We start from the raw sequence: 26,099 nt of genomic DNA, 5'->3' as shown, positions 1-26,099 counted from the left end.
CGCTGGCAGGCTTGTATGAAAAAATGAAATTGCTTTGAAATTCATCACTTGCACTAAGTGGAAAAATTTTCAAATATTAAAAAACAAGCACGATTTCCCCCAGTCTTGCCAGTAATGGCCCAATTTTTATCTTAAGCAGATAAATTCCAAATTACTGCCTCTCTTCAAGCTTTCTGTTACGTAGTGTGCGTTTATATTTTGGCTTCCGATCACGGGAAATGCAAACTACCGTCACCTAATTTTCAAACAGTAATACTACCTTACAATACATCTGAAAAGTACATTTTCAAAATGGTTTCACATAATAATGACTTCTGTTTACGAGACTTCTACTCTGCAAGAGGTAGTAGCATACTGCACTTGGTAGATGTGACCTCGAATCAGCCCAACAACCTCACGAAGTTCATCCTATAACCCCGTTGTACAATTAAAAATAAGGAGCTTCAGAAAGATTGAAAATTATGTAAATGACCGATCACTGAGCAGTGGGTGGCAACACCTGCACTCAAACACAGGCCTGTCAAATTCCCACACCTGTGCTTTTTGCAATAACCCACCCCCCCGCCCTTCTGTGTTTAATCATCACGAGACAGACATCTGTGCCCAGTTCTCCCCACTTGCCAGTGAAACACAGAGAGGGATCGGCTCCACATCTCACAATGCCAAAGTTACACCCTGCCTCCCTGCTCTCCACGCAATGTTCTTTCAGAAGACCAAATCCCACAGCTGACATGTTACGTTACAGAAGCTATACTGATGGCCCTCGGGTAGTACTTATGGGTAGATATCAAATGCTCCCGATTTCTGAGAATCAAACATTACTCTAAATCTGGCATAGCTTCAACATAGGCCCGGTACGTTCCTTTCTGTTGTAGGCCACCTATGCATCAAGTATCAGGTTCAACTCCTTTATCGGTCCCAAAATCTTCTCATGAAACCTATGAGCAATAATGCTGATAACATACGGGCACAAGTGCCACTTGCCAGGCCTCTAGCCCGTCCTTGGCTTCCCTGACACCATCACCAGGCAATCAGCAGGACATCCTGAAGAAGGGCAGACGTCACCTTCTCTGGATTTTTTCCTTTATTTGTAAATCATAAAGATACTGTGTCATAAAAATCCACCTAGAAGGTCTCATGTCCAAGAGGGCCACTAGCTGAGTCAGGCTCCCAGGGGAGGATAGAGTTTCACACCCTGGCACGGAGGTCTCCTCTTCTTTAAGCTGCCGACACTGTATCCTTAAGCTTGTATTTGGAAAACTGCATCAGTGATGTGTTACGGCCAAGAAGGGATTCTCGAGCAAAAGTAGCATAACACAGCTCCCCTGCAAGAGAAAGCAAACAGGCCTTATTACCTAATAAACATGTCTCGCCAATCAATACTTATTTGCCTCTTTTCTGAAGCAACTCTTAAAAGTCACTTGAATTCTAGCACTATGGATAATTCTTGAAGAAACTGCATTTCTGCCTCCTAATGATCTTTGAACAAAGCTAGCACCTGATTAAGTCCAGCAACCCAGAGGAGCTGGTTCAAAGGGGAGTTAAGACAGAGCTAAAACTGAGGGCTTAATCATTCCAGTGTGAAAGAACTCTGCCATGTTATCAAACCTCACCAAGCTGCCGGAGGCAAGAACAAACAGATGTCAGGGCTATTTGTTTTATTCAAAAATGACAGGAAATCAAAAGTCTATCAAATGGATATGTCAGCAGCAACACCATGAGCATATTGGTTAGTGAGATTTACGCACCTCCATTCTGGCTCATGACAAAATCACCTTCGAAGCTTTCTAATTTTCAAATGCCCACGTGGATACACAGGCCAGAGAGTTCTGGGGAGTAGCTTGAGGACTGGGCACCACATACAAGATGGTCACAGTCTATGTGAATTTAAATCATGCAAATCTGAAATGTGGTATGATATAAAAATAGTAAATAATGTCTCCCCGTGCACAATCATCCAAATCCCACAGAATTTTTTTTTTTTTTAAATTAAGAACTGCAAAATTCCCGACTGGCAAATGGAGCCCACCGTACACAGGACCTAGACTCCCGCCGCATCGCGGGGCTGCTTTATCTGCTAAACAAAATGCCTACATTTCTACTCCATGATGCATGTGCACTGGGACTTCACGAGCAATGGTAACGATGACTGTTGCTGCTAGTTTAACTTCACTGTTGTGATCATTTCAATGCTTTTTTAGGCCTTAAAATAAAATCATCCGAGTGGTGAGGTTAGCGCTAATACAGGGAGACTAAACTGTCACACTATTAACTTTGAAATACAGGTAACATGCGGTCCAATGCTATATAAAAAAGGCTAAACAACCACCACAAGGCTCCTTGATCCTTAGGATGGGGCATGCTCGAACCTAGGGGATAGAAAGCTTTTCCTTAAAGGATCAGACAGGAAATATTTTAAGTCTTGCAGGAGGCGAGCTCTGTCACAGCTATTGACTCGGCGGGTCTTGCAGTCCAAACAAAGCCAGCGACATAGCTGTGTTCCAATAAAACTTTATCTACAAAAGCAGAGAGCAGGTTGGATTTGGCCTGAGGGCAGTAACTGACTGACCCTCTACAGCCTTAGACCTGATACCGACCCCCCTCCTTTAAATGTGACATTTTATTGCTCATAAAAACAACCATTCTTCCATTTTAACAACCATTCTTCCATTTTCCATAGAGCCAATTTTGAGAAAAGAAGTTCCATTAAAACAGGCATATTTCAAGCTTGCCAAAACTTTGTAATAATAGTCAACAAAAAAAAGGGAGCAATAAGCTGGCAAAAACACGGCCAGCAACATCAAAGCCTTAAAATGTTCTATATCATCTTTTTTGCCATGCTTACATAACTATGTATTTGTCAAAACTCACCAAACTGTATGCTTAAAATTGGTCTATTTATTTGTACATAAATAATACTTCAATAAAATGGATATTGAAAAAATGCTTATAGCCTCGGCAACACGTTCTAATTTGGGTTAGATTTATGTGGTAACAGTGTGTGTGTGTGTGTATGTATATATATATATATATATATATCCCTTACTTCACATTTGCCCCCCTGGGTCATGAATTAAGAGAGCCTGAATTACGTAAATCCTTCAAAACCCCTGTTGCATTAAATGCCCTGAATACAACTGTCCCACACTAAAATCCCGGTAGTCCCCAAACCTCAACCACTTCACTTGAAAGACAGTAAGTTGGTTTTAGAAACAATGTAAAGCCCCGAGTTCATGGCTTGACTTTCAATCACAGTAAAAAAAAAAAAAACAGAGGGGCGCCTGGGTGGCTCAGTCCTTAAGCCTCTGCCTTCGGCTCAGGGTGTGATCCCAGGGTCCTGGGATCGAGCCCCGCATTGGGCTCCTCTGCTGGGAGCCTGCTTCTTCCTCTCCCACTTCCCCTGCTGTGTTCCCTCTCTCACTGGCTGTCTCTCTCTCTGTCAAATAAATAAATAAAATCTTAAAAAAAAAAAATAAAGAAAAAACACAAGAACATGGGTAATTTATGGCAATAGGTGATGCTTGTTGAATTTCCTCGTTTCACTTAAAATCAAAAACACAAGTTGGTGTGAGGGTCATCTCTGTTCTTTTCAGCTGTCTTTCCTCCAGGGTGGAGCATGTCACCACTTAAGAAAGAAAAAAAAAAGTTAAACAGCACGTGGCTGGGATGCTAACATCAAGGAAAAGACACACAAGAAAATCATTCCTCCGATTAATCTAAAGGCAACAAAATCCGTGACGACAATTTGAAGACCCCAGCTATTAGCTTGCTCAGGGCCCTTGTATTTCATCTGTCTCCACTCAGAGACGAGACCTCATCTAAAGCAACTGTTCTCAAAGCGAGAGCCCTGGGCCAGCAGCATCGCCATCACCTGGCAGCCCGCTAGAAATACAAATCCTCGGACGGCACCCCAGACCTACTGACTCAGAAACTCTGAGAGTGGGGCCCATCGCGCTATGTCTAACAGATGCCCCAGATGATTCTGAGAGTCAAGGACGCTCCAAATCATTAATCTGAAGTTTGAAAAACAATATATACTTGTAAGTGGAGTCCCGTCACGTTCTCTCATTTAACTTGGAGCTGACCTTAGACCTCACCCTTTGGGATAAGATGGGATCCACGCTCCAGGACGTGAGCTCTAGGGCTACTTGCGAGCCTCACAAAAATGCCTCAAAATTCGTTTTCAAAGAACAGAGTAGGTGTAGGAAGGCAGCATATTTCGATTCTGCTTCAACATTTTTGAGCACCTGCCATGTGCCGTGCTTGTGCTAAATGAAATTATCTTATTTAGCCTCCCCAGTCATGAATAAATCTGTTTCCAGGCCTGGCTAGCACGCGTTCAATGCCGAATGAAAAACTTGTACATAAATGTTCATTTTGCTTCTCCTTTGGTTAATTGTTCTCAGACTTTATTGTACATCACAATTAGAGTCCAAGGTTGCTGCTACGAAACCAAGCGTACTATAGTTTTAAGCCAACATAAGGAAATCTGAGGTAATGATGAATTACCCAAGACAATGCTTGCTTTACTCAAGTTAAAAATTCAAGTTCAGGGGCGCCTGGGTGGCACAGAGGTTAAGCGTCTGCCTTCGGCTCAGGGCGTGATCCCGGCGTTATGGGATCGAGCCCCACATCAGGCTCCTCCGCTACGAGCCTGCTTCTTCCTCTCCCACTCCCCCTGCTTGTGTTCCCTCTCTCGCTGGCTGTCTCTATCTCTGTCGAATAAATAAACAAAATCTTTAAAAAAAAAAAAAATGCAAGTTCAATAAATTTGGTCAGATGCAAATCCATCGTACTCATTTATTTTAGGCTCTGGTTCTCTCTTAAATAACTTCATTCTGTCCCTTCTGCGATGGAGACCATTCTCCTTCATGTGGACAATAAAATGCTTAAGGGAAACTTAAGGGAAAAAAAAACTAAGTAATTCTAAAAACCCCCTGCTACCTGTGACCCCGACAGGATTTGTCCTCAACAAGAGGTGGCAGGTGCCTTTCCAGCATCCTCCGCACAAAGCACGCAGTGTTAGGCATGGCACCCTTACCCAGAGCCCAAGAATATTCTCAAGACGTCAGAATCCTTCTCTATAGCGTTTCAGGCGGCCACTCCCAACTAGTACAAGTATTTATGACCAATAAAACACACTGATTTCCCTGGCCAATCAAAACATGCCCCTGTTCTGTTTCTCTTCCTGCTTCAAATACAGCTTTTAAACCCCTTCTTTCACTGTTCCCAGAACAATAAAATTAAGCTTCAGCTAATCCTGAACCGCGGTCTACAAATCTATGGCACCTTGAGGGTCGCAATCATGCTGGATTGTGCTGAGCGGTTTAAACCATTTGAATGCAGTTGTAACCCAGCACGTGGTACCAAACTGCTCTGAAAATCAAAGAACGAAGTCAATGAAGGTACTGAAGAGATAACGGACCACCTGTGAGACAGGCTTCTCTGCCCCTAACCGGAGAATGTACGGCCCGAGTAGCCCAGGGAGGCTGATGCCTAAAACAGGGCTTGCAAGCAGGAAAACATGGCTGGAGGAAATAATTCTGATTTTGCTTTTGATACTCACTGACGATTCTCTATTCGGCTAAGGGGGCACCACACTGTTCCTTCAGCAGCATCTCCATTATTCTAATTCCCTAGAGAGAGAAGAAAGACTCATGAGAACGCACAGTTCGCGCACAAGCACTTTTATATCCGTCACGACCCTTTCCCTTCAAGGAATCCAAATCACGGCCCTATATGCATTTCAGAAAAGTAAGCCCATAGTCATACCTTACATTTTCATAATATTTTCCTCACCAGTTTCACCTACCTTTTCTCTACATGGGCTCAGAATTAGTCAAGGGAAGTGGGCACAGGAGAGTTCAGAATCTCCATTTTAAACATAAGAAAACAGGCCAAGAGAAGGTAAGTCACTTCTTGAAAGTAGCCCAGCTGCTAAGTGGCATTGCCAGAGCTGGAACATAATGGCAATAACGAGTATTTATTGAGCACTTACGAATGCGCTACGCTGGCTGCCCAGGTTTTCGTGAGCATGGTCCTGAGTAGTGGGTGCAGGGTGCACCACGGAGACCCCTTCAGCACCGGGCACCTCTTCCCCACCTGCCAGCACTGGAGGCACAGTCACCCTCAGCCACACGGAGCTGCCTTAGCTGAGGCCATGTCCCCTCTCCAGCAGCGGCCCACATCCAAGGACTGGTGGATACAGGGGTCTACAGGCCCAGCCCCCTTCCCTCAACTCCAGCAACCATGAAGGACATCCCATTTCTAGAGGTCCCCGTGGGATCAGCTGAGACCTTCACCACAACAACACACAGTTCAAAGTCTCCTCCTGCCTGACCCTATTTCCCCCACTCCCTCTAGCAAGGGCTGTTCCTGAGGGCCCTCTCCAGTCACCCTCTGCACAAAAGTCTCCATCTCTGAGTTTAATACACACAAAACCCCTGAACAAGTACTATTCTTACTCCCATTTTACAGATGAGTTAGTTAACATTAATTCCAAGAGGTTTAAGCAATTTTCCCAAAATCCTACATCTGTTGAGTAATAATGCAAGGAAAGAACAAAGCCATTCTGTTCTGGCTTCAGAGGTTCCCCTGACCCTTCTCACATGCTCATTCCACAAATGCACATCCCGACCTGTCCATGCACCCACCTTGCCAGTCAAAATCTGCCCAAAGGAAAGAGGAAAGCAGACACTCCCTCTTTCCTCATTCAAGAGCAAGTTCTGCAGACCAGGGGATAAACCTTCACAAAAAGACAGGATGATGACGTAATTATGAACGAGAGGTTTAAGGAGGTCAGAGCAGGGGGAATGGGAGACACTGTTCTCAGGAACTAGAAAGTAGTTTACAGGGAACAGGAATAATCTAAGCTAACTTAAAACACAGGTCCCCAGGCCGCTCCCAGGAAGACTCTGATTTAATAGGGCTCAAGCAGGCCCCAGGGCTGTGCACCTTTAGCAAGCACGCAGGTAAGGCCCGTGATCAGGCAGGTCTGGTAGACAGGGAGCTTCTGGAGAAAGGCGGGGGCTTCCTACCAGGGGTTTACTCTGTGGCACGGCAAGGGAGTGAGCCCCTAGAGAAGACCATAAAATATACGGAGTGCCAGAGTACACCAAACAAAATGTAACATATCCTTGCGGTTTCCGATGCTCCTTCCGCTTGTGGCCAGCCATCGCCACAAAGACTGCCCCGGTCCTACAAGGAAGAAGTACCACTTAAAGGATCCTGACAGAATGCTGAGAAGCACAGAGTGGGGGTGAACCAACGCTGCAAACTCTAAGACCAGGAGCATGGCTGTCAGAGTTGGGAGAGCCGGGCTCTGGTCACAGTACCGCCAGTTATTCTGGGGGTACTTTAGCTGAGTCACTTTTTACCAAGGAGTAACTGCGACTGGAGAGCTGAGGGGACAGCAAGGCCAAAGGGGTAGTGCAGCTGCACACCAGAACTGGGAGGGGGACCCACGGAAGCACACAGGGATCCCCACGCCTTACTGAGACCCACACCGTCAGCATGTCTGGGCCTGGAGCCTGGAACCTCTAGATTTATAATGTATCTCATGTGGTTCTGAAGCACAACTGGTTCATTTACTAGAATTTGTGAATGGCAGCCTGACACCACCTCGAAGATCCCCTCCGGCCCTGCCAGTCTGGGAATGCGTTTCGGAAGATATGATACACATGGTCCTCTGGTCCTCTTGGAGCTACTCTCCTTGCAAAGAAATAGGGGGTAAAGAGGAGAGGGGGGACGAAACCACCAGTGCAATGAAATTTAACCTAATTCTTACCCTAAGATCTAATTGCACTCATTTCTGCTCTCATTCATTCATCAACAGATCCACTCAACAAATATTATGTACCTACTGTGTGCACTGGAGATTAAACGGTGAACAAACAAGACAGAGCCCCTGCCCACAGGGAGCTTACAATCTAGTAGTTTTCATACCCCTTGTTTCCATTTGTTTGTTTCAACAAAACCCTGAACAATAATTAAATGCCTTCCCTCTATTTTCAGGAAGAATAAAAACGGCCATGTTGATTCCATTGCAACCTCCTTTTTGCATAAATCTGGTGGTATGTCTTTAAAAACAGGAAAGTGCACTCTCTCCTTAGGAAGTGAGCACTGGTGAACTCTACCCATCCGTCTAAATTAAGAATGCCACCACTTACCGAGCTGAACACTAATTGACATAAGTGAAGACTGTGAGGTTTGCCTTGGGAATTGAAAGACGTTATTTATTGAATCAATTATGTTCACAATGTGACAGTTGATTTTTCTTTCCCTTTTTTCCCCCTCTCTCCTACCACTTTAGTCTTTTTAAGGAGAACAGTTAGAAATAGAAGGTGGAGAATGGGGGCAGAGAGAGAGAGACCTATAAAGTGAATTTAAAAAAAAAAACAAAAACCCTAACAGGGAGGCCAAACCATTATTTATTACCTCTCTTTAGTATGGAGAGACCAAATAAAAGCCCAATCGATAGAGTCCTTTCAAATAAAGTTCCAATGCTTAAAACTCAACCCCTAGGAGATCAGGCTTAAAGAGGCTAAATTTACACCACTTATCACACAACCATGCCTGAAATGCAGAGCAAACATTAAGCGAATCCACCTTCATAGATACGGCTTAAAAGCTTTTTGGACTGACGAACCATAAACCAGCTTGATTTTATTATGCCTTCCCCTCTGAGATTTTTTTCTATTACAAGGCTATCTTCCCTATTGCCAATGCACAGATAAGGGAGCCCTCTCACGGTCTCATTTCCCTAATACCAACACTGCGCGGGCCGAGCACAGCCCCACAAAGGCGTCCCGGAGTCTCACAGACTGAAAACACTTCACAGCTCCCCCGTGCTAAGAGTCTCGGAGAAACAGCTGATTATTGTGGGAACCAAAAAGCTTGTCTGAAGGGGAGCTGGAAGAAACTAGACTAAAGGTGGCTGGATCCAGACGGTGTCTTTAATCTGTTCTCCAACTGACGCTTCCTTAAGAAGTCCTGATTGACCTAGGAGGTCCCAAAGAGAGTGCTAGTTCTCAAGCAGCTCTCTAACGACAAAACAAGAACTGCTCACTTAACTACCACAGCAATCAAAGATGGGTGCAGAATCTGGCACACAAAAGGGTCCTTGTTTTGATGGATTACAAGACTGATAAACTGATTACTTTCGAAGGCCAGGCTGAAAGAGTCTGAATTTTAGCATTACAGCAGCGTCCTGCCCGGTAGTTAGCATTCTTCAAAGTGCAGTCGGAAACAAGCACTGCCCAGGAGATTGAAGAACAGAACAAGGAAAGAATAAAGAATGAAAGTATTAGAAAAAAAAAAAGTGGGAAAGAATGATGTGAAAAGAATTTGACAGCAGAGGTAGGACCTAAAATGGGTCCCGAAGAATCTGGATTAGCCACGAGGGGTTCACAAAGTGCAATAATGTCAAATGCTGAAGGTCGCATTATAAAACCACTCACACCTTCGATAAAAACATTTACATCAAGCTGACCTCACTTCTTTTTCTATTTTTTTCATTGTTGGTTTACACAAAACTTTCTTCGAATCTTTTCGTTTACTCTGTGTAGAATCATAACATATGAATAAAATGAAGGATGAGAATATGTCACTCCCTGCTGCAACCCTTCCAGAGTGTCCCACTGCTCTTAAAATACATGCACACTCACTATCATGGCTCCAGGGATTTCCCAGGCCGCTCAGTGCCCTGCGCAGACACAGGCCTGCTTTCCATTCAGGCAACAGGCTCAGTTCCTTTCTCTTTCACACACTGCTCCCTCCAGCAGGAACATCTCCAGATCTACCAGTGGCGGACTACCTCCTTGCCATACTGAGATCTGAACTCACCCAGCACCTCCTCAGAGACATCCGACGGCCCTCGCTACAAAAGCCTGGCCACAGCCTGGATCACACAGCTTGGTCCTACGGTCTTTACAGCACTCATCACGATAGAAAATGACCATGCTTTCTCAAATATTTGGTACTGTCAGCCATCCCTTCCCTCCCAACAGAAAGTAAGCTCCAGGAGATGGGAGTAACACCTGGCCAGTGAGCATCGTCTGTGGGAAAAAGGGAGGAATCAGCATTCAGTTTTGTCATTAAAGGTAAGAGAAACACTGCTCAAAGCTTCTCCAAGAAGACATCTTTTGCCCAAGAGAGCATCCTTTAATCTGATGGAGGTTAATTTTTTACATTTAGGTCCTCCTCATCCATAAAACTGGGATAACCCCAAACAATAATAATAGTCAAAATTATGGGCATATACTGTATGCCAAGCACTGTGCTGAGTGCTTTACCTGCCAATGGCTTATTTTATTCTCCTATCTGCCTTAGAGGATTATCTTTTTTTTTTTTTTTTTTTGGATGAGATCTGAGGTTCAGAAAAATTAAGCATCCGGACCAAAATCACACAATAACTAAGAAGTGAAGAGTCTTGATGTGACCCAAAGCAATCAGGACTGAGAGTCCAGGACCCAGGATGTTTCAGCACAAGGGGGCAGAAGGCATAACTGAGACTGCATATGTGAAAATGCCTATTACAATGCTGGGTACACAGCCAGAGTGTGCTCTTCCCTTCCCTATTTACTATGTTCAAAAAGCCTGATAAATAAATCAGACATCCGAGCCCTGCTCCCAACCTAAATGGCATGATCCTTAATATATGAATCAATATTTAATCACCTCTACAAATTATTTTAAATACAATGCTTTTCAGATAATCAGTAGGAATATCTGATAGAATGTATGACCTCAATATAATTTTCCCATAGTAGCTAATAAACTCTTGAGTAAGATTCATTTTTATTTTGATAAGTAACCCAACATCTTTAGGTGTAACTGCAGAACATTAACAGACGTAATAACTCAGATGTCAGTGCTTCACGTTATAAAACTCCCTCTCCTTAAAGAGAACGTTTAATCTCACAGTTGGTTGTGGAAAAGAATATACCCCCCAAATAATAAAATCTAAAAACTGGAAAGGCCATTGTATTATCTAGTCCAGAGAGGAAAGTCTTTGCGAGGAACTGAAGGTGGCCCACCTGACTTAGAGAAGTGTCCTGGGATCAGATAACAGGATGAAAGAAGATCAAGCCATTTCCATCTTGCCAGTTCTCAAATAAACTCTGACCTGGCATAGACATTTTAGTGGCTAAAAGTCATTTAGGCATTGGTGTTTGCCTATTTTATGAAGTTCCTTCCCCAACCCTCCAGGGTAACCCCATTAGTCTATTTTCATTTACAGTTTTTTAGAACGATCTATATATAATTTTATTTTTCCTGACTTGGACTAAATGGCCTTTTCACTACTAACTAATCAAGAGACCAGCCTCCTACCTAGGGCCACACACCATCCATGACATTTCTGACAAACAATCTTGTTACCTGTTAGAAACCTCCACTGATGGGAGGCTTTCTACCCCTATTCCATCTGTCAGTCCTCATTATAAGACAGTCTTCCCAACTGGCTCACTGAAGGGGGTCCAGTACCAACTCTTGTACTCTTAACAAGCAAGCTAAAACACAAGGCTCCTATCAATTCCCTTTATGGGCATTTATTCACTATTCATCAGATTTAAGTGCAGGCATAATTTCGCCTTGCTTCTTCCCTGTTCTGAGAGATAAAATGATTACTAGCATGCTTGTTGTCTCTAACAGAATAAACAAATCCACTAGATGCCCAGATAATTCTCCTTTTATCTTTGATCTCTTCCCGTCTCTTCACCCACATTCACACTAATTTCTATATGTCAACAATTTTCTTTACATGTAAGGCCAGCCTACTGTGTCTTCAAATCTTGTGTGTCTTTTGAAGAAAACATAATTTTCCAAAGTCATATGTCAGTCAAAAACCCATCACACCAAATCTCACCAACACTGAGATTATCTCTATTAGTCCTCTCAACAGTCTCCTGAGCTAAGACACGTTCACTCACCATTTCCAGGTAAGGAGATTGGGCCTCAAAGAGGAGATTAACTTGCTCAGGGTCACAGAGCGAGTAAGTGACCAGCCTGGAACTCTCCAGCTCTTTCCGCAGTGAGTATTTGCCTCAGTGAGTTTGTTTCTGGGCCCACACAGTGGGTGGAGGGAAGTGAGCAAGCACGCGTCCGTGCGGGGCTGCTGTGAGGGTTCACTGAGGCAAGAGATACAGTTACTGACACATGACAGACTTTTGTCAGACATCCCCGCCCATCCTCTCTCTGGGGCCTGAAAAGCAGCTACTGATTTCTTTGTGGACCCACATCTGACGAGGGGCCTCTCACAACGGGACTCCCGCAACCAGGCACCCCCCCATTCAGTGGATGGTCAGTGACCCAGAAGATATGTCAGCAAGGGCTCACCTCGTGCCTAGACCAGATTTCTCCAAACACATTCTACTTGATCTTTACAGCACCTCTAAGAGTTAGTAAAACTTCTGTTCGACGACACTGAGCCTCGCAGGGTAAACCAGCTTTCTCTAGGTCACAGGGTCTTCAGCAAAGGGAACAGAACCAGAATCCAAGTCACAGGAAAGAACTGTTTATAGAAAGGCTACGGCCCTACGAGGCTGTGCCGAGCACATTATAGGCTGGTCTCATTTAATCCTCACACTCAACGTACGAGTCAGTGGCATGAAGAAAATGAGACCCAGAGAGGCTGAGACACTTGACCAACAGCACCCAGCTATGTAAGTACAGAATCCAGATTCACACCCAAGTTTTTGTGACTGAGCCCGCAATATAGTGAATCCTTAAAAAGGTACATTTGGGTTTTCTCAAAAAATGACACGTTGCTTTAGGCACAGTCCTTCCTGCCATCCCAAAGTTATTTCCATCTACATCTGGGTGATTTTAATTTATCTATTTAGGGGAGGCGGGCTGATACGAAACCACATGTAATTCTTGAAACTGCACTAAGGATAAAAGCATCTCACCTCATCTCCAAGTGCACTTTGTTTTCTGTTGATACCAAGTGAAGCTCTCTCCTGCACTACGAAGAAGCTGGAGGACAGGCATGTGCACAGGAAACATTTCCATTTTGACCCAATATCTGCCAATCAGAATTCCTTGGTTTTATCGAAAGCCAACTAGTGAGGCTGTTACTTCCCACAAAAAGCCTTTCATTATTTCTTGGGAATAAAAGCCCAGGGAGGTTGAACGAGGTATGAGATTACGGCTTTGGGCCGGAGGGCCGTAATGAATGTTAGCTACGTAAACAGGAGGGCTCACCTCCACTGCCCCTCCTTCACACTACCTGTGCAATGGCATAACCATGACATCCGTGGCAAGTGTAAGCATTTACTATTACAAATTAACACGAGCAACCAGAACAAAAGCTACAAATAAATGACTAAATCATAAAATCACTACATTCAAATAACAGTCTAAAGATAAACTACCTGCTGTTTTTAAGAGTCATTTATTTGCAAAGGGGGGAAAAAAATACCACGTAGTGCTCACAGATGCAAATATTCTTTAAAATCCCCAGCCATTATCTCCATTATCCCCATTATTATCAAATAATAAACTGATAAGGGGAAAGAGAGAGTGAAGAAATGGCTGTAATAACACAGTTGATACTCTTTAAAAATTGTTCTATTTCAATTGCTAACTAAATGGAAGCATTACTGGTTAATCCCTAGGATCCTATCCTTTGTATTGTTTGGTCCCAGATATTCCTTCATGAATTAATAACTCCCACATGGACGATGTTCTAAATCTACCAGCTGCCTTGAATGTTTAACAATGTAATAAAATTCTTCCCTTCAATAAAAAAAGCTAAGGTTTATAAAAAAAAATACATTTGCACATCTTTCACTTGGTGAACTGCAAAGGTGAGACTTTTAAATAACAAGCACCTGTAAGCGATTCGGAGACTGAAGCAAACCCTCCAGGCTCAGGGACACCTGATTCACACCTTGTTTGGAATCTGGCCAAGAAATTCAGGTTCCCTGGGAATCATTTGTTAGACTGCCTGACATGGAAAGGGGCGAGCTGCTGGAACAGTAAAGTAGGGGGGATACTAGTCATCGAGTGCAGAGAATAAAGGTCTGACTGCCTCATGTGAACAAGGGTTCCACCACTCACCACCTGTGTGATTTGGGGCAAGTCGACTCACCCCTCTGTCTCCCCATCTATAAAATGGTCATAGAGTCCTTACTGCAGAGCAGCGTTAAGCAAACTGAAGGAGGTAACGCACGTAAGGTACTGAGGATGGTATCTGGGGCATAGAAAGCACTCAACAAATATGACCTACTATTACCTTTCCTATTACCCCAATGGCTAAAAAGTTCTGCTGCTTTTAAGATTATTTTAAAATAAAATAGGACAGAAACAGGGACACCTGGGTGGCTCAGTTGGTTAAGCGTCTGCCTTCGGCTCAGGTCATGATCCCAGGGTCCTGGAATCGAGCCCCACATCAGGCTCCCTGATCAGCAGTCTGCTTCTCCCTCTCCCCAGCCCCTCCCCCGCACCACTCATGCTCACTCGCTCTCTAATAAATAAATAAATAATCTTTTAAAAAACTAGGATAGAAACATTAAGGTCTTCATACATTCAGAAAAATCACACAATACCGTGCACATGTGTTCACTAGCTCAGTAACTATTTGCTGAGCACGGACTTTGCGCTAGGTGCTGAGGCTAGAGTGCCGAGCCCCACACGGAGCCTGCTGTTCACTGAGGCAGACAAAGAATCATGAACAGTCACATACTGGTAACAGTACTTCAGGGAATCCTTTCTAAGGTAATGACACAAAATATGGAAGATTCTGTGTATAAAGATGTTTCACGTGGTCTCGCTTCTAATGGGAAGCTCGGAAACGACTTCAGTGCTCAATCCTAAAGAAACAGGGAAATCAGTTTACGTAACAACTTGATGAAATACTGCGCAGTCATTAAAATGCTGGCTTTGCGGGTTCTACAGTTGCTGTGGTAGGCCTGTGAGATATAGTATCACTTGAAAAGAGCAAGACATGAAATTGTACTTATACTTAATTATGACTGTTTAAAGTCTGCATAGAAAAGACTGAAAAGAACATGCCACTTTGAGCTATAATGGCAAGATGACAGTTATCATTTCCGGAGTATTTAATATGTGCCAAGATATTTTCAGCACTTCTTTATACTAGCCCCTTTTATTCTCCTGCTCAGAAGGTTAAGTACTATCATTCGCATTTCACCAGGGGCTCAATCTGTACACACCCTATGAGGGAGGGGCCGGAGATTTAAGTTCGTTCTGTGACTCCCAAAGACAGGCTTATCATAACCTCTACACAACTCCGTAGCCTTAATAGGAAAAATAAGTTTCCACCTATTTTTCTTTTTAAATAGTAACTGATTATTTGCTGTCTGCCAAGTCCTGTCCCGAGCATTTCATGCATTTAACTCATTTACTTCTCCCACGTACTTGATGAAGTAGGTTGCAATATCATCCTCACTTCACAAATGAGGACAATGAGACTCAGAAAATTAAGTGGCTTACTCAAGGTCACACAGCTGATCAGTACAGGACATTCTGCTGGTTTTCAAAGACATCTAGGGCAAAAGAACCCATATGGCTCTGCTGAAAAAATATATTTTAAAACATTTATGTGCAGGTAGCACCTATCAAAAACATTTTAAACAAAACCTTAATTTTTTTTGTTTTTTTACAGACTGAATGAGTCTTTTTGGGAGAAGTGCAGCCATTTTTAAAATTATGAAATACTCAAACATATCAAGAAGTGAAGAGAACAGAAAAAATAAGCTTTAAAAAATGTTAGTATCTTGCGGCGCCTGGGTGGCACAGCGGTTAAGCGTCTGCCTTCGGCTCAGGGCGTGATCCCGGCGTTATGGGATCGAGCCCCACATCAGGCTCCTCCGCTAGGAGCCTGCTTCTTCCTCTCCCACTCCCCCTGCTTGTGTTCCCTCTCTCGCTGGCTGTCTCTGTCTGTCAAATAAATAAATAAATAAAATCTTTAAAAAAAAAATGTTAGTATCTTGAAAAGTAAAAAAGCTACATCCCCACCAAAGGCCACTGATGGAGAACATTTTTAGGTACAGCCTCTAAATTCTTCTTAAATTGGTGTCAATATAAAAGAAGTTAACTCTCAAAAACCCACCATTTTCCTTTACTAAGGAAACTCAGAGAAAAACAGAAAAATAGTTTAGCTAGAATCTAAGGAAGAAAGCTAGACAAGAAATAAGGAGTCAAGGTGGCTCAGTGGGTTAAATGTCTGACTCTTGATTATGGCTCAGGTCATGATCTCAGGATGGTGAAATCAAGCCCCATGATGGGCTCCTCAATGAGCCTGGAGCCTGCTTAAGATTCTCTCCCCCCCTCCTGCTCTGCCCCTTCCTGACCCCTCTCTCGGAAGGAAGGAAGGAAGGAAGGAAGGAAGGAAGGAAGGAAGGAAGGAAGGAAGGGAGGAAGGAAAGAAGGAAGGATGGACGGGAGGGAGGAAGGAAAGGGTCAAATCCTAGGCAGCAAGTGGGATTCTAAAGAAATGGAAAGGGACAAAGAAATATCACTCCAACAAACCTGGGTTCACAAGTCACAGGCTTCTTTCCTCCTTACCTGGCAGGCACTCCGGCCTTCTTCCCCTCTCCTGCTGGGGCTCTGCCTGGTACCACAAGTCCCACAAAGGGTGGACACAACCAAAGGGTCATTCAGCAAGAGATGAAATTCTCCCACAGAGTGGGGAGACAGAATAAGAAATCACCACCTACAGAGGAGGAAGAATGATCAAGGGGAACAGCTGGACACCTCAGAGAACTCACAGAGCATTTAATTAGTATGCTGCAGGGCTTAAGTACACAACTAAAGTTTAACTATTGGATGTACCTTTAAGAAATTAAATTACCTTTGCAATGCAAGTTGCTCTACACAGAATTCTGTATTAATTCCTGATCTCAGAAGGCTCAATGACATTTTCTTGGCCTTGTTGCTCAAACTAAGAATCTTAATTTAGCACAAAGAACCCAGCTGAATTCCAGTCCAGTCCTCCAACGGATCTGATCCACAAAAGTTACGTGCCTCAAATGCACTTAATCCGCACAATCTGCAGACACAGCCCCCATTTTTCCAGTATTTCAATGCCCCCTGGCCAAAGCTGTTTCAGTTTTCAATTCTGCGTCTGCCTTGGGTTTATATGAGGTATGTGAAGATTTATGGTGGCCACAAATACCTATTTTCTCATTGTCTCTGTTTTTGAATTTAGCACAACAGAGTGGAAGAGCGAGCTCAGAGAAGTTAATAGATGGGCTGGAAATTCTATCCACAACAGTGGGGAGAACATGGTTCCCAAATCTCCAAAGATTCCTGGGCAGGTGCAAGAGTAAAGGAACACTAGGAAAGCAAGTCTCACAGTAAGTTAGACAGTAAGTCTCACAGTAAGACAACGCCATTTTCTCTATGTTCTGACAAGTGTTGACTTGACAAGTGTTGACTTGACAAGTGTCCTGTCTCCTCAGCCAAGCTCTTTGGGGGAAAAGAGTCTGTCCTCCAGGTCAGGGAGTCAAAGAGTACAGCAGTTAAGAGGATGGGCTCTGAGGTCAGCCCACCTGGAATTCCAGCTCTGCCACCTGCTGGCTGATGACCTGTGCAAGTAAAATAACCTCTGTGCCTCCACCCCCTCATCTGTAAAATGGAGCAGTGGGAGTAGTCTCTCTGTCTCTGATTCACTGGGAGAACCCACCGCTCATAAAATAGTACAGGGTTCGGCTCATGGTAAACACTCAATAGATTATAGTTAGTATTAATATAGTATAAGGTTTTTTCCAAATTTCCACAACAGTCTATGTTTTCAAAAAGCATGGATTAAAAATAAGCCAACATATCTATTATCAGGTACCAATACCTCCAACACCCCTACGACACCTACACATCTCTGTAATAAGCACTTTATTTAGCTCACCTGAAGAAAACTATAAAATGAAACTGTAACATCCCTACCACATGCTTACCACCCCCCTTGCTAACCAGTATTTTATGAAAGCATGTTTATTATTTTCAAATATTTTATTGCCACCATCTCAACCCCTGACCATCTACTTGTTACATGAATTATCTCTGATGGTCCTGGATGCCCACTTAGCTTAAACTCCTGAATTGTTATGCAGGCTTAAAGACTATTTGTCAGAAAAGAATTTTAAATCTTGGTATTTACACATTGAGGGAAAGGAGGGACAGCTCCTCCCAAAAAAAGTATCATGTCAGAATTAAAACCAAACCTCCTAGTCCAATCCCTGATCTACAAAAGATGATACTGAAGTTCAGAGCAACCAGTCCAAGCAATGTGGCCACTGAGCGCGGCCAAGGCAGGGCCACCACGCGGATCGCCTGACTCTTGGCGCTTGTGTTAAATGCCGCGTGATGTGTGGAGACGTGACTTGGATCGCTATGCAAATAACGCCAGTGACATATCTAAGGCTCAAGAAACGACTTTCTACCATTTCAGCTAAGAGCCTAACTGCTCAGGTTCATCGAGTTTCATAGAAGGCAATGCCCCACAGCTGCAGCTGGCTGATTGCAGGGTTTCCCCCAAGCTTTACCACCGAGCAGTCAATTATAACCCTGATGAGTTCAAATGAGCCATCAAGGGATTCTGGATTCTTAAGTCTCACAGTCGAGGTAAAGGCACTGACTTAAACTCAGGGAAAGGACCAAAGACTGTTATCACTCACGGAATACTCATTTTCACCGAGAGGTTTTCACTACAAAGGCTACACTGCTTGGGATTAAAACTCTAGAGATAGCACGACAAGCTGAGTAGACGGGGAGGGGATAGGTAAGCAAAGGGCCGTTACTATCATTTAACTGATCTAGCAACAAGTTGTTAAAAATCAGAACTCCTGGTAATAGTCTCACAGCATCTAATGAATAAATATGGAATAAATCAATCTATTTGAGCACTCAAGAGTGGGATTAAAAAGTATCACCAACAGAGCTGAATTGAGAGCTAGGAAATAAACCCTCTGGAACTAAGGGCAGAACATATTTCATCAGTTCTTTCATGTCGGTCAAGTAATGTAAAAAATCTTGAAAAGATTCACATAACCAAGAAGGAAATACAAGGCTCCAACATGCACTCAGCAGATTATTATACTGATGTTCATATGTCATACTTGTGACTTTTATTTATTCTTTTGAATGACACTTTTATTTGCTGTCTTCCTCTATCTTAGAACTACTGGGTTTTGAAATGTCCACTCTTTTTTAGGGTTGTGACTACCACACACATGTGTCTCCTAGACATTCATTTCACAGATGAGGAACTGAGCAGCTTAGGGCAACCAGTCCAAGATAACACCATTAGCCTGGAGGAGGACTGGGGTCAATTAGTTAATGACAGAAGCAGTAACTTTCAACGTCTTTGGAGTAGCAATCAGAAGACTGGGGCTAATAATTTCATTTCCTCTTCACAATAATCCTATGAGGGTAGAATAATGAACCCAGCTTTCCTAATGACAAATGAAGTTTAAGAGGTTAGGTCCTTCATTCAAGTCAGACAGCAAGGAAACTGGTAATACCCAGTTGGCTTCTGGTGGAAGCTACAAATTGGCAAAAATTCTTTTGTCAAGAAATTTAGCAATTTGCATCAAAGGTCTTAAAAATGTGCACACTCATTTACCCCAAAGACACATACGTAGTGAAGAGAAGGGCCATATGCACCCCAATGTTCATAGCAGCATTGTCCACAATAGCTAAACTGTGGAAGGAGCCGAGATGCCCTTCAAGAGACAATGGATTAAGAAGATGTGGTCCACGGGGCGCCCAGGTGGCACAGCAGTTAAGCGTCTGCCTTCGGCTCAGGGCGTGATCCCGGCGTTGTGGGATCAAGCCCCACATCGGGCTCCTCTGCTATGAGCCTGCTTCTTCCTCTCCCACTCCCCCTGCTTGTGTTCCCTCTCTCGCTGGCTGTCTCTGTCAAATAAATAAATAAATAAAATCTTTAAAAAAAAAAAAAAAAAAAGAAGATGTGGTCCATATATACAATGGGATATTGCTCAGCCATCAGAAAGAACGATTACCAACATTTGCAGCAACATGGATGGGACTGGAGGAGATTATGCTAAGTGAAATAAGTCAAGCAGAGAAAGACAATTATCATATGGTTTCACTCACTTATGGAACGTAAGAAATAGCAGGGAGATTGGTAGGAGAAGGAAGGGAAGAATGAAGGGGGGGTAAACAGAACCACGACAGACTATGGACTCTGGGAAACAAACTGAGGGCCTCAGAGGGGAGGGGGGTGGAGGACTGGGATAGGCCGGTGAGGGCACGTATTGCACGGAGCACTGGGTGTTATACGCAAATAATGAATAATGGAACACTATATCAAAAACTAAGGATGTACTGTATGGTGAATAACATAACATAATAAAAAATTATTATTTAAAAAAATGTGCACTCTTTAACCCAGGAAGTGATGAGAAATATACACAAGTATTTGTATTCATGGATTTACCACAATATTATCTACAATGGTGGAAAAAAAGGAAAACCAACAATAAGAGAAATTCTGCCAATGGAATATTATGAAGGTATCAAAACTCATGTTTTCAAGGAAAAATGTTAACAGTGTGTCCATAAATGGAAAAGATAGGCTAAATAAACAGAATACTCCCAATATGGTCTTTCAAAAAATACCATAATACATATATACATATGCCAACATACACAGACACAGAAAAAATTACATCACAATGTGAAATGTGGATACAATGAGTATTAAAATTACAGATGTAAACAAGTGATAAAAAATAAGTTTTAAAACACCATAAACTGCTGCAATCTAAAATTTTTGTTCAGATAAGTATTTAAGAAGGTATTTACACATAAAAATACCTTTCTTGTCAGAGAACTTCTCTTAATGCTAATAATTCTTGAAGTTTCTCTATGTGCCAGCCATATTTCATATATGTGCCCTCACTTAATCTTAACCCTATGAAGTATGACCACTATCACTTCATTTTAGAGATGAGAAAATTGAGGGTCCAAGATGTGAATGTGACATCTAGGAAGTGAAAAAACCAGAGCATGGACCAAAGAGCACTTCTCTAAAGCTTCACATTCAATCCTTATTGTTAAACACACAGCCAAAACCTTGTTTCATGCTGAATAATCCTTCTAAGGCAGAATATACCAGGTTCAGGAATTGACATCTGGTACATGACTATTAAGATATCTATAATTTGCTCCAAAATATGTCACACATACAGTATCCTATCACGATGCCTGTGCTAGTTCACGTTATGCACCAGGGACACTCAGCTGTCCCGATGCAGGCTTCAGGCTCTCGGGGTTGGGCTATGAGCATTCTAATCAGCAAACCTACTCTCCAGAAACTTAAGTTACCTTTATCCTTGAAAACAGCAGGGGCTTTGATAATTGGAATAAGGAATGTTAAAATTGTGAATTTTCACTGGTAAAGTTAGTGACTTCCTAGTGAATGTGCCACATGGACTCCCATTAAGTGGAACTTAAGATACAGGGATCAGCTCAAAATTCCAGAGATACACCCATCCTTGCACAATGAAGGTCTAAGATTCTATCCAGCAAGCCCTACACCAGCCAACTTTAGGGATGACACCCAAAGTTTATGCCTAGATGGTCCTATGACCACCCACTGGATCAGAATATTTGGCTGCCTGATGCTATCTTTAAAACAGCTGAATCCTGCCTTTGGAATAGTGTCAGCTCTGCTTTCAGTGCGCTAGCTGCTTATGCAATTCATGGTCAGAGCACCCGGAAGGACAGAGATTTAATCAAACTGATAAAACAGGTATACTATTTTGTGCTACTTATAAACAAAGGGTTAATGAAATGTCTGTATGTGTTGCAGAACTTTATAAGCTGGTAGTAAGGTCGTGAGGGTGCAGCTGACCTTTACCAACTTCTAATTATCATCAATTCCCAATATGCGTCTAAAAGAATTTAACAGTTGTGCATGCAACGTGGCATACCAATCAGCTGAGATCAGTATGGTCGGCAGCGCTGACACTGCTCCTAGTGATTCCTGCCCCTTGGTATTTATGCCCTTGTGTAGTCCCCTTCCCTTGAGTGTGGGCTACATCTAATGACAATACACAAAAAGAAATGGATGTCACTTCTATGATTAGAACAAAAACTATGGATTTTGCCTTGCTAGCAATCTCCTGACCCCTCTCTTGCTTGCTGCCATGTTGTGAGAGCCCTATATGGCAAGGAATCAAGGGAGGCAGGTAGAATCCTACCAGCAACCATGTGAATGCATTTGAACTGAATCTTCCCCGTAGAGCCTTCCGATGAGATCACAGACCCAGCCAACACCTTGATTGTATCTTTGTAAGACCCCGAAACAGAAGACCCAACTAAGCCATGCCCAGACACCTGACCCACAGAAACCAAGAGACAATAAATGTGTTGCTGTAAGCTGTGGGGTGCTGGGATAATGTATTATACAGCCACAGATGGCTCATATAGTTTATAAAAATGACGCAACCAAAAAGTAACCAGGTTTTGCCCGTTTGGACCACTACAAATACAGTGTCTCAGTGTATGTGTGCATGTGTGTGTGTGTGTGTACTATGTTCAGTGTCGTATACATACACACATACACACACATTTATATCTACTGGTATATACACAAGAATAGTATCTTCTGTCTCAGAGAATTGTATTCCACTATTAAAATGGATTTTTATAAACACCCTCAGGAAACAGCATGTTCAGATATCTTTAGCTGTAGCATGTGTAGGCCAGACCTTCTTTAAAGTGCTGTTCAAACTGTTTGACTTGCCCACATTGTTTCAGTGACAACTATTTCACATGCTGTTGAATTCAGCCTCTCTCCACTTCAGCCTCCTGATCAACACAAGAGTAACGATGCGACTAATAACGGGGCCTTGCCAGGAGAGTGGCTAGGACAACAAATTATTTTATTACACACTGAAAATGTATTTCATAAACTTAAAAAAAAGTAAAAAGGGTAAAACGTCTATGGGAGTGCATCACGAGAGCTCCGCGTTCCCACAGCATTCAGTGTCTCCCAGCACAGAGACAACGGGGCTAACAAAGAACACTTGCATGGCAGGAGTGTAATCACCCATATTATCTCCTAAGCCTCTCCCAGAAGAGTAAATCCCAAAATCTGCAAGAACTATGTGGGAGTTCCCCAAAAAGTTCTTTTGATTTTGGTTTGGAATTTTGGGGGTCAGGGGCCAGGGGACTGGTGAGTGAACTTGGGAGAGATGGAGACAGTTACAACCAGTGCAGTATGAAGCATACTTTCTCAGTGGGAACCATATCAACACAAGGTGACAATTTCTGTTGCGGAGTGAAAAATATCTTACACTTTTTATGTATGAAGCAAAGGCATAATATAGTGTATAAACAGATAATCAGTATATCCATGGTATTAGTATTTCATGGGGAGGGGGACAAAAAGGGGAAAAAAAGTCTAAAAAGGCTCACTGCATATGGGTGGGTGATGATGAAAAAAAAGGTTAAAAACCAAGACCCCAGGGATACCCGCCAGACAGGGAGAGCACCTGCAGAGCCACACTGCCTGGGGAATATCCCGCTCTCTCTGTGGTGTCCTTCTCCTAGGATCCCTGAGGTGGGACTTGACGGGCCTGGGCTCCACCCAGCTCTGCTTCACAGCCGTTGGCCGTTCCTCCAGGCTGCAGAAACCTGTATGAAGCCTTTCGTGTGTCTCACACTTCCCTCAATCCCTATTTTCCGTCAGATCTTTCTGTTTTCTTGATCTGTTTTTCAATGTGCCTGCTTATCTCAAGGCAAGCTAAAATATGCACTTAAGCCGTATCCAGTGTGCTACTTGTCTGTGGCACTTTCAACACTTCCAACCCATCACAGATCAAAACCGTCCACCAGAACCTGAAATTACGACAGAGACAGAGACTATGGCGGAGTCAAGAGACAACTGAGTGCCTCTCAGACTGAGGAGAGCACCATATGGCAACTCCCTGGTGTCACGAGCCGGGAGTGGAGTATATATAGCACTCTTCTGCACGGACTTGAGAAAAATACACAGTAATGGTACAGTCCCTTGCTGCCGTGGACAAAGATAGTGAGCTACCTCAAAAACAAACTTTTGAGCAGTTCCTTAAAAATTTAAACAGGATTACCATAGCATCCAGAAAAAGAATTGAGAGCAAAGACTTGAACAGGCTTTTACAGACCCCATATTCATGGCAGCATTATTCTCAATAGCCCCAAGGTGGAAGAAACCCAAGTGTCCCGTCGGATGACTACTAAGATGTGGTACATACACATAATGGGATACCACTCAGCCTTAAAAGGAAAGACTGACACACATTATGACGTTGATAAGCCTGAAAACATGATGCTAAGTGAAATAAGCCAGACACAAAAAGCACAAATATTGTCTGATTCCACTTACAAGAAGTACGTCAAGTAGTCAAATTCACAGAGATGAAAAATAAAAGGGTGGTTGCCAGGAGCTGGGAGGAGCGAGGAATGGGGAGTTATTTATTTAATGGCTACCCAGTTATTATTAGGAAGATGAAAAAGTTCTGGATTTGGATAGTGCTGATAGTTGCACAACACTGAATGTACTTAATGACAGCAGACTATGCATTTAAAAATAGTCAAACTGGTAAATTTATGTAACATATACTTCATCACAATAAAAAACCTTTAATATAGTTTTTAATATTTAGGGGGGGGAATCAGGAGATCTTTACTGTAGGTTTACCTCTACATCTTGATTTACGATTTTGGCAAGTCAAATAACACCTGGGAAACCCATGCTTCCTCTTCTCTAACACTCCGCTTCCCGAACTTGCAGATCATCGCATGTACTCAACAGCTGGTCTGTTGCGGCCCCGGGGAAGAGCCAGAAAGTCTGTGTGCAGTGCCTGAATCTGGATTTGATCAGCAGCTCACGAAGTGAAGGTCCTTCCATCCTGAGAATCCATGATTCCTTGAGCTTTCCAACAGATGGATGACATTTTCCATCTCGTCTTCTGTATGTCACCAACCACATCATTCCCAACATCACCTTCACGGGTATGTTTTCCTTTTATTGAGGTATAACTGGCACACAATATTAGTCTTAGGTGAACACATAATGATTTGATATTTGTATATACTGTGAAATGATCACCACAGTAAGTCTATTAGCATTCATCACCATACGTAATTACAGAATTCATTTTTCTTGTGATGAGAGCTTTTAAGATTTACTGTCTTAGCAACCTTCAAATATGCAGTACGGTATTATTAACTATAGTCACTGTGCTGTACTTTACATCCCCACATCATATTTATTTTATAACCGCCTCTGGCAACCACTGATTTGTTCTCTGTATCTATGAACTCAGTTTTCGCTTTTGCTTTAGATTCCACAAATCACTGAGATCATATGGTATTTGTATTTCTCTGACTTATTTATTTAGCATATCCTCAAGGTACCATCCATGCTGCTGCAAATGGCAAGATTTCTTTCTTTTTTATGGCTGAATAATATTCCTCTGTGTGTGTGTGTGTGTGTGTGCGTGCGCGCGCACGCGTGCAAGTGTGCATGTGCGTGCCACATCTTCTTTTTCCACTCATCCACCAGTGGGTATTTAGGTTGCTTCCACATCTTGGCTAATGTAAATCAGTATTTACATGGGGGTATAACACCTTTTGAGTTAGTGTTCTCATTTCCTTTGGATAAATACTCGGAAGTGGAATTGCTGAATCATGGGGTAGGTCTATTTTCAATTGTCTGAAGACCCTCTGTGCTGTTTTCCACAGTGGCTTCACCAACTTACATTCCCACCAACCGTGCGCGAGGGTTCTCTTTCCTCCCACCACCAACACTGATTAGTTCTTGTTCATTGACACTAGTCATTCTGACAGGTGTGAGGTGATAGCTCATTGTGACTTTGATGTGCATTTCCCGGAAGATCTGTGATGTTCAACATTCTTCCTATACCAGTTAGCCATCTGCATGTATCCTTTGGGAAAATGTCTATTCGGTTCCTCTGCCCATTTTTTTTTAACATTTGTTTAGGGGTTTTTGCTATTGTTTTTTGTGTGTATGGTGTAAGAGAGTGGTTCAGTATCATTCTTTCGCATGTAGCTGTCCAATTTTCCCAACACCATTTGCTGAAGAGACTGTCCTTTCCCTACTG

General features: G+C 42.9%; 1 protein-coding gene and 1 long non-coding RNA gene across 5 annotated transcripts in view; both read right to left on the bottom strand.

The window, feature by feature from the left end:
- Window positions 1-1,071: 1,071 nt before the first annotated feature.
- Window positions 1,072-26,099, bottom strand: part of PRELID2 (PRELI domain containing 2) — a 64,273-nt gene continuing 39,245 nt past the window's right edge. For 3 of the 4 annotated variants that reach the window (XM_040622277.1, XM_040622280.1, XM_040622281.1), the window contains 2 exons: window positions 5,567-5,636; window positions 1,072-1,325 (listed from right to left, as the gene is read on the bottom strand). In XM_040622277.1, coding sequence (XP_040478211.1) covers window positions 5,577-5,636 — 60 coding nt within the window. In that variant the 3' untranslated portion in view covers window positions 1,072-1,325; window positions 5,567-5,576. Of the gene's footprint in view, window positions 1,326-5,566; window positions 5,637-24,595; window positions 25,015-26,099 lie in introns of those variants that run through there. The other variant, XM_040622279.1, reaches the window with a different exon arrangement.
- On the bottom strand, window positions 10,239-13,568 carry LOC103663700. Its single transcript, XR_568846.2, has 3 exons — window positions 12,909-13,568; window positions 12,337-12,466; window positions 10,239-12,128 (listed from the first exon to the last, which is right to left on the bottom strand). It is a non-coding gene; the product is annotated as an uncharacterized LOC103663700 (long non-coding RNA).

This window comes from Ursus maritimus, unplaced genomic scaffold, assembly GCF_017311325.1.
Source record: "Ursus maritimus isolate PB19 unplaced genomic scaffold, ASM1731132v1 scaffold_5, whole genome shotgun sequence".
NCBI lineage: Eukaryota > Metazoa > Chordata > Mammalia > Carnivora > Ursidae > Ursus > Ursus maritimus.
This window is presented reverse-complemented; position numbering and strand designations above follow the sequence as displayed.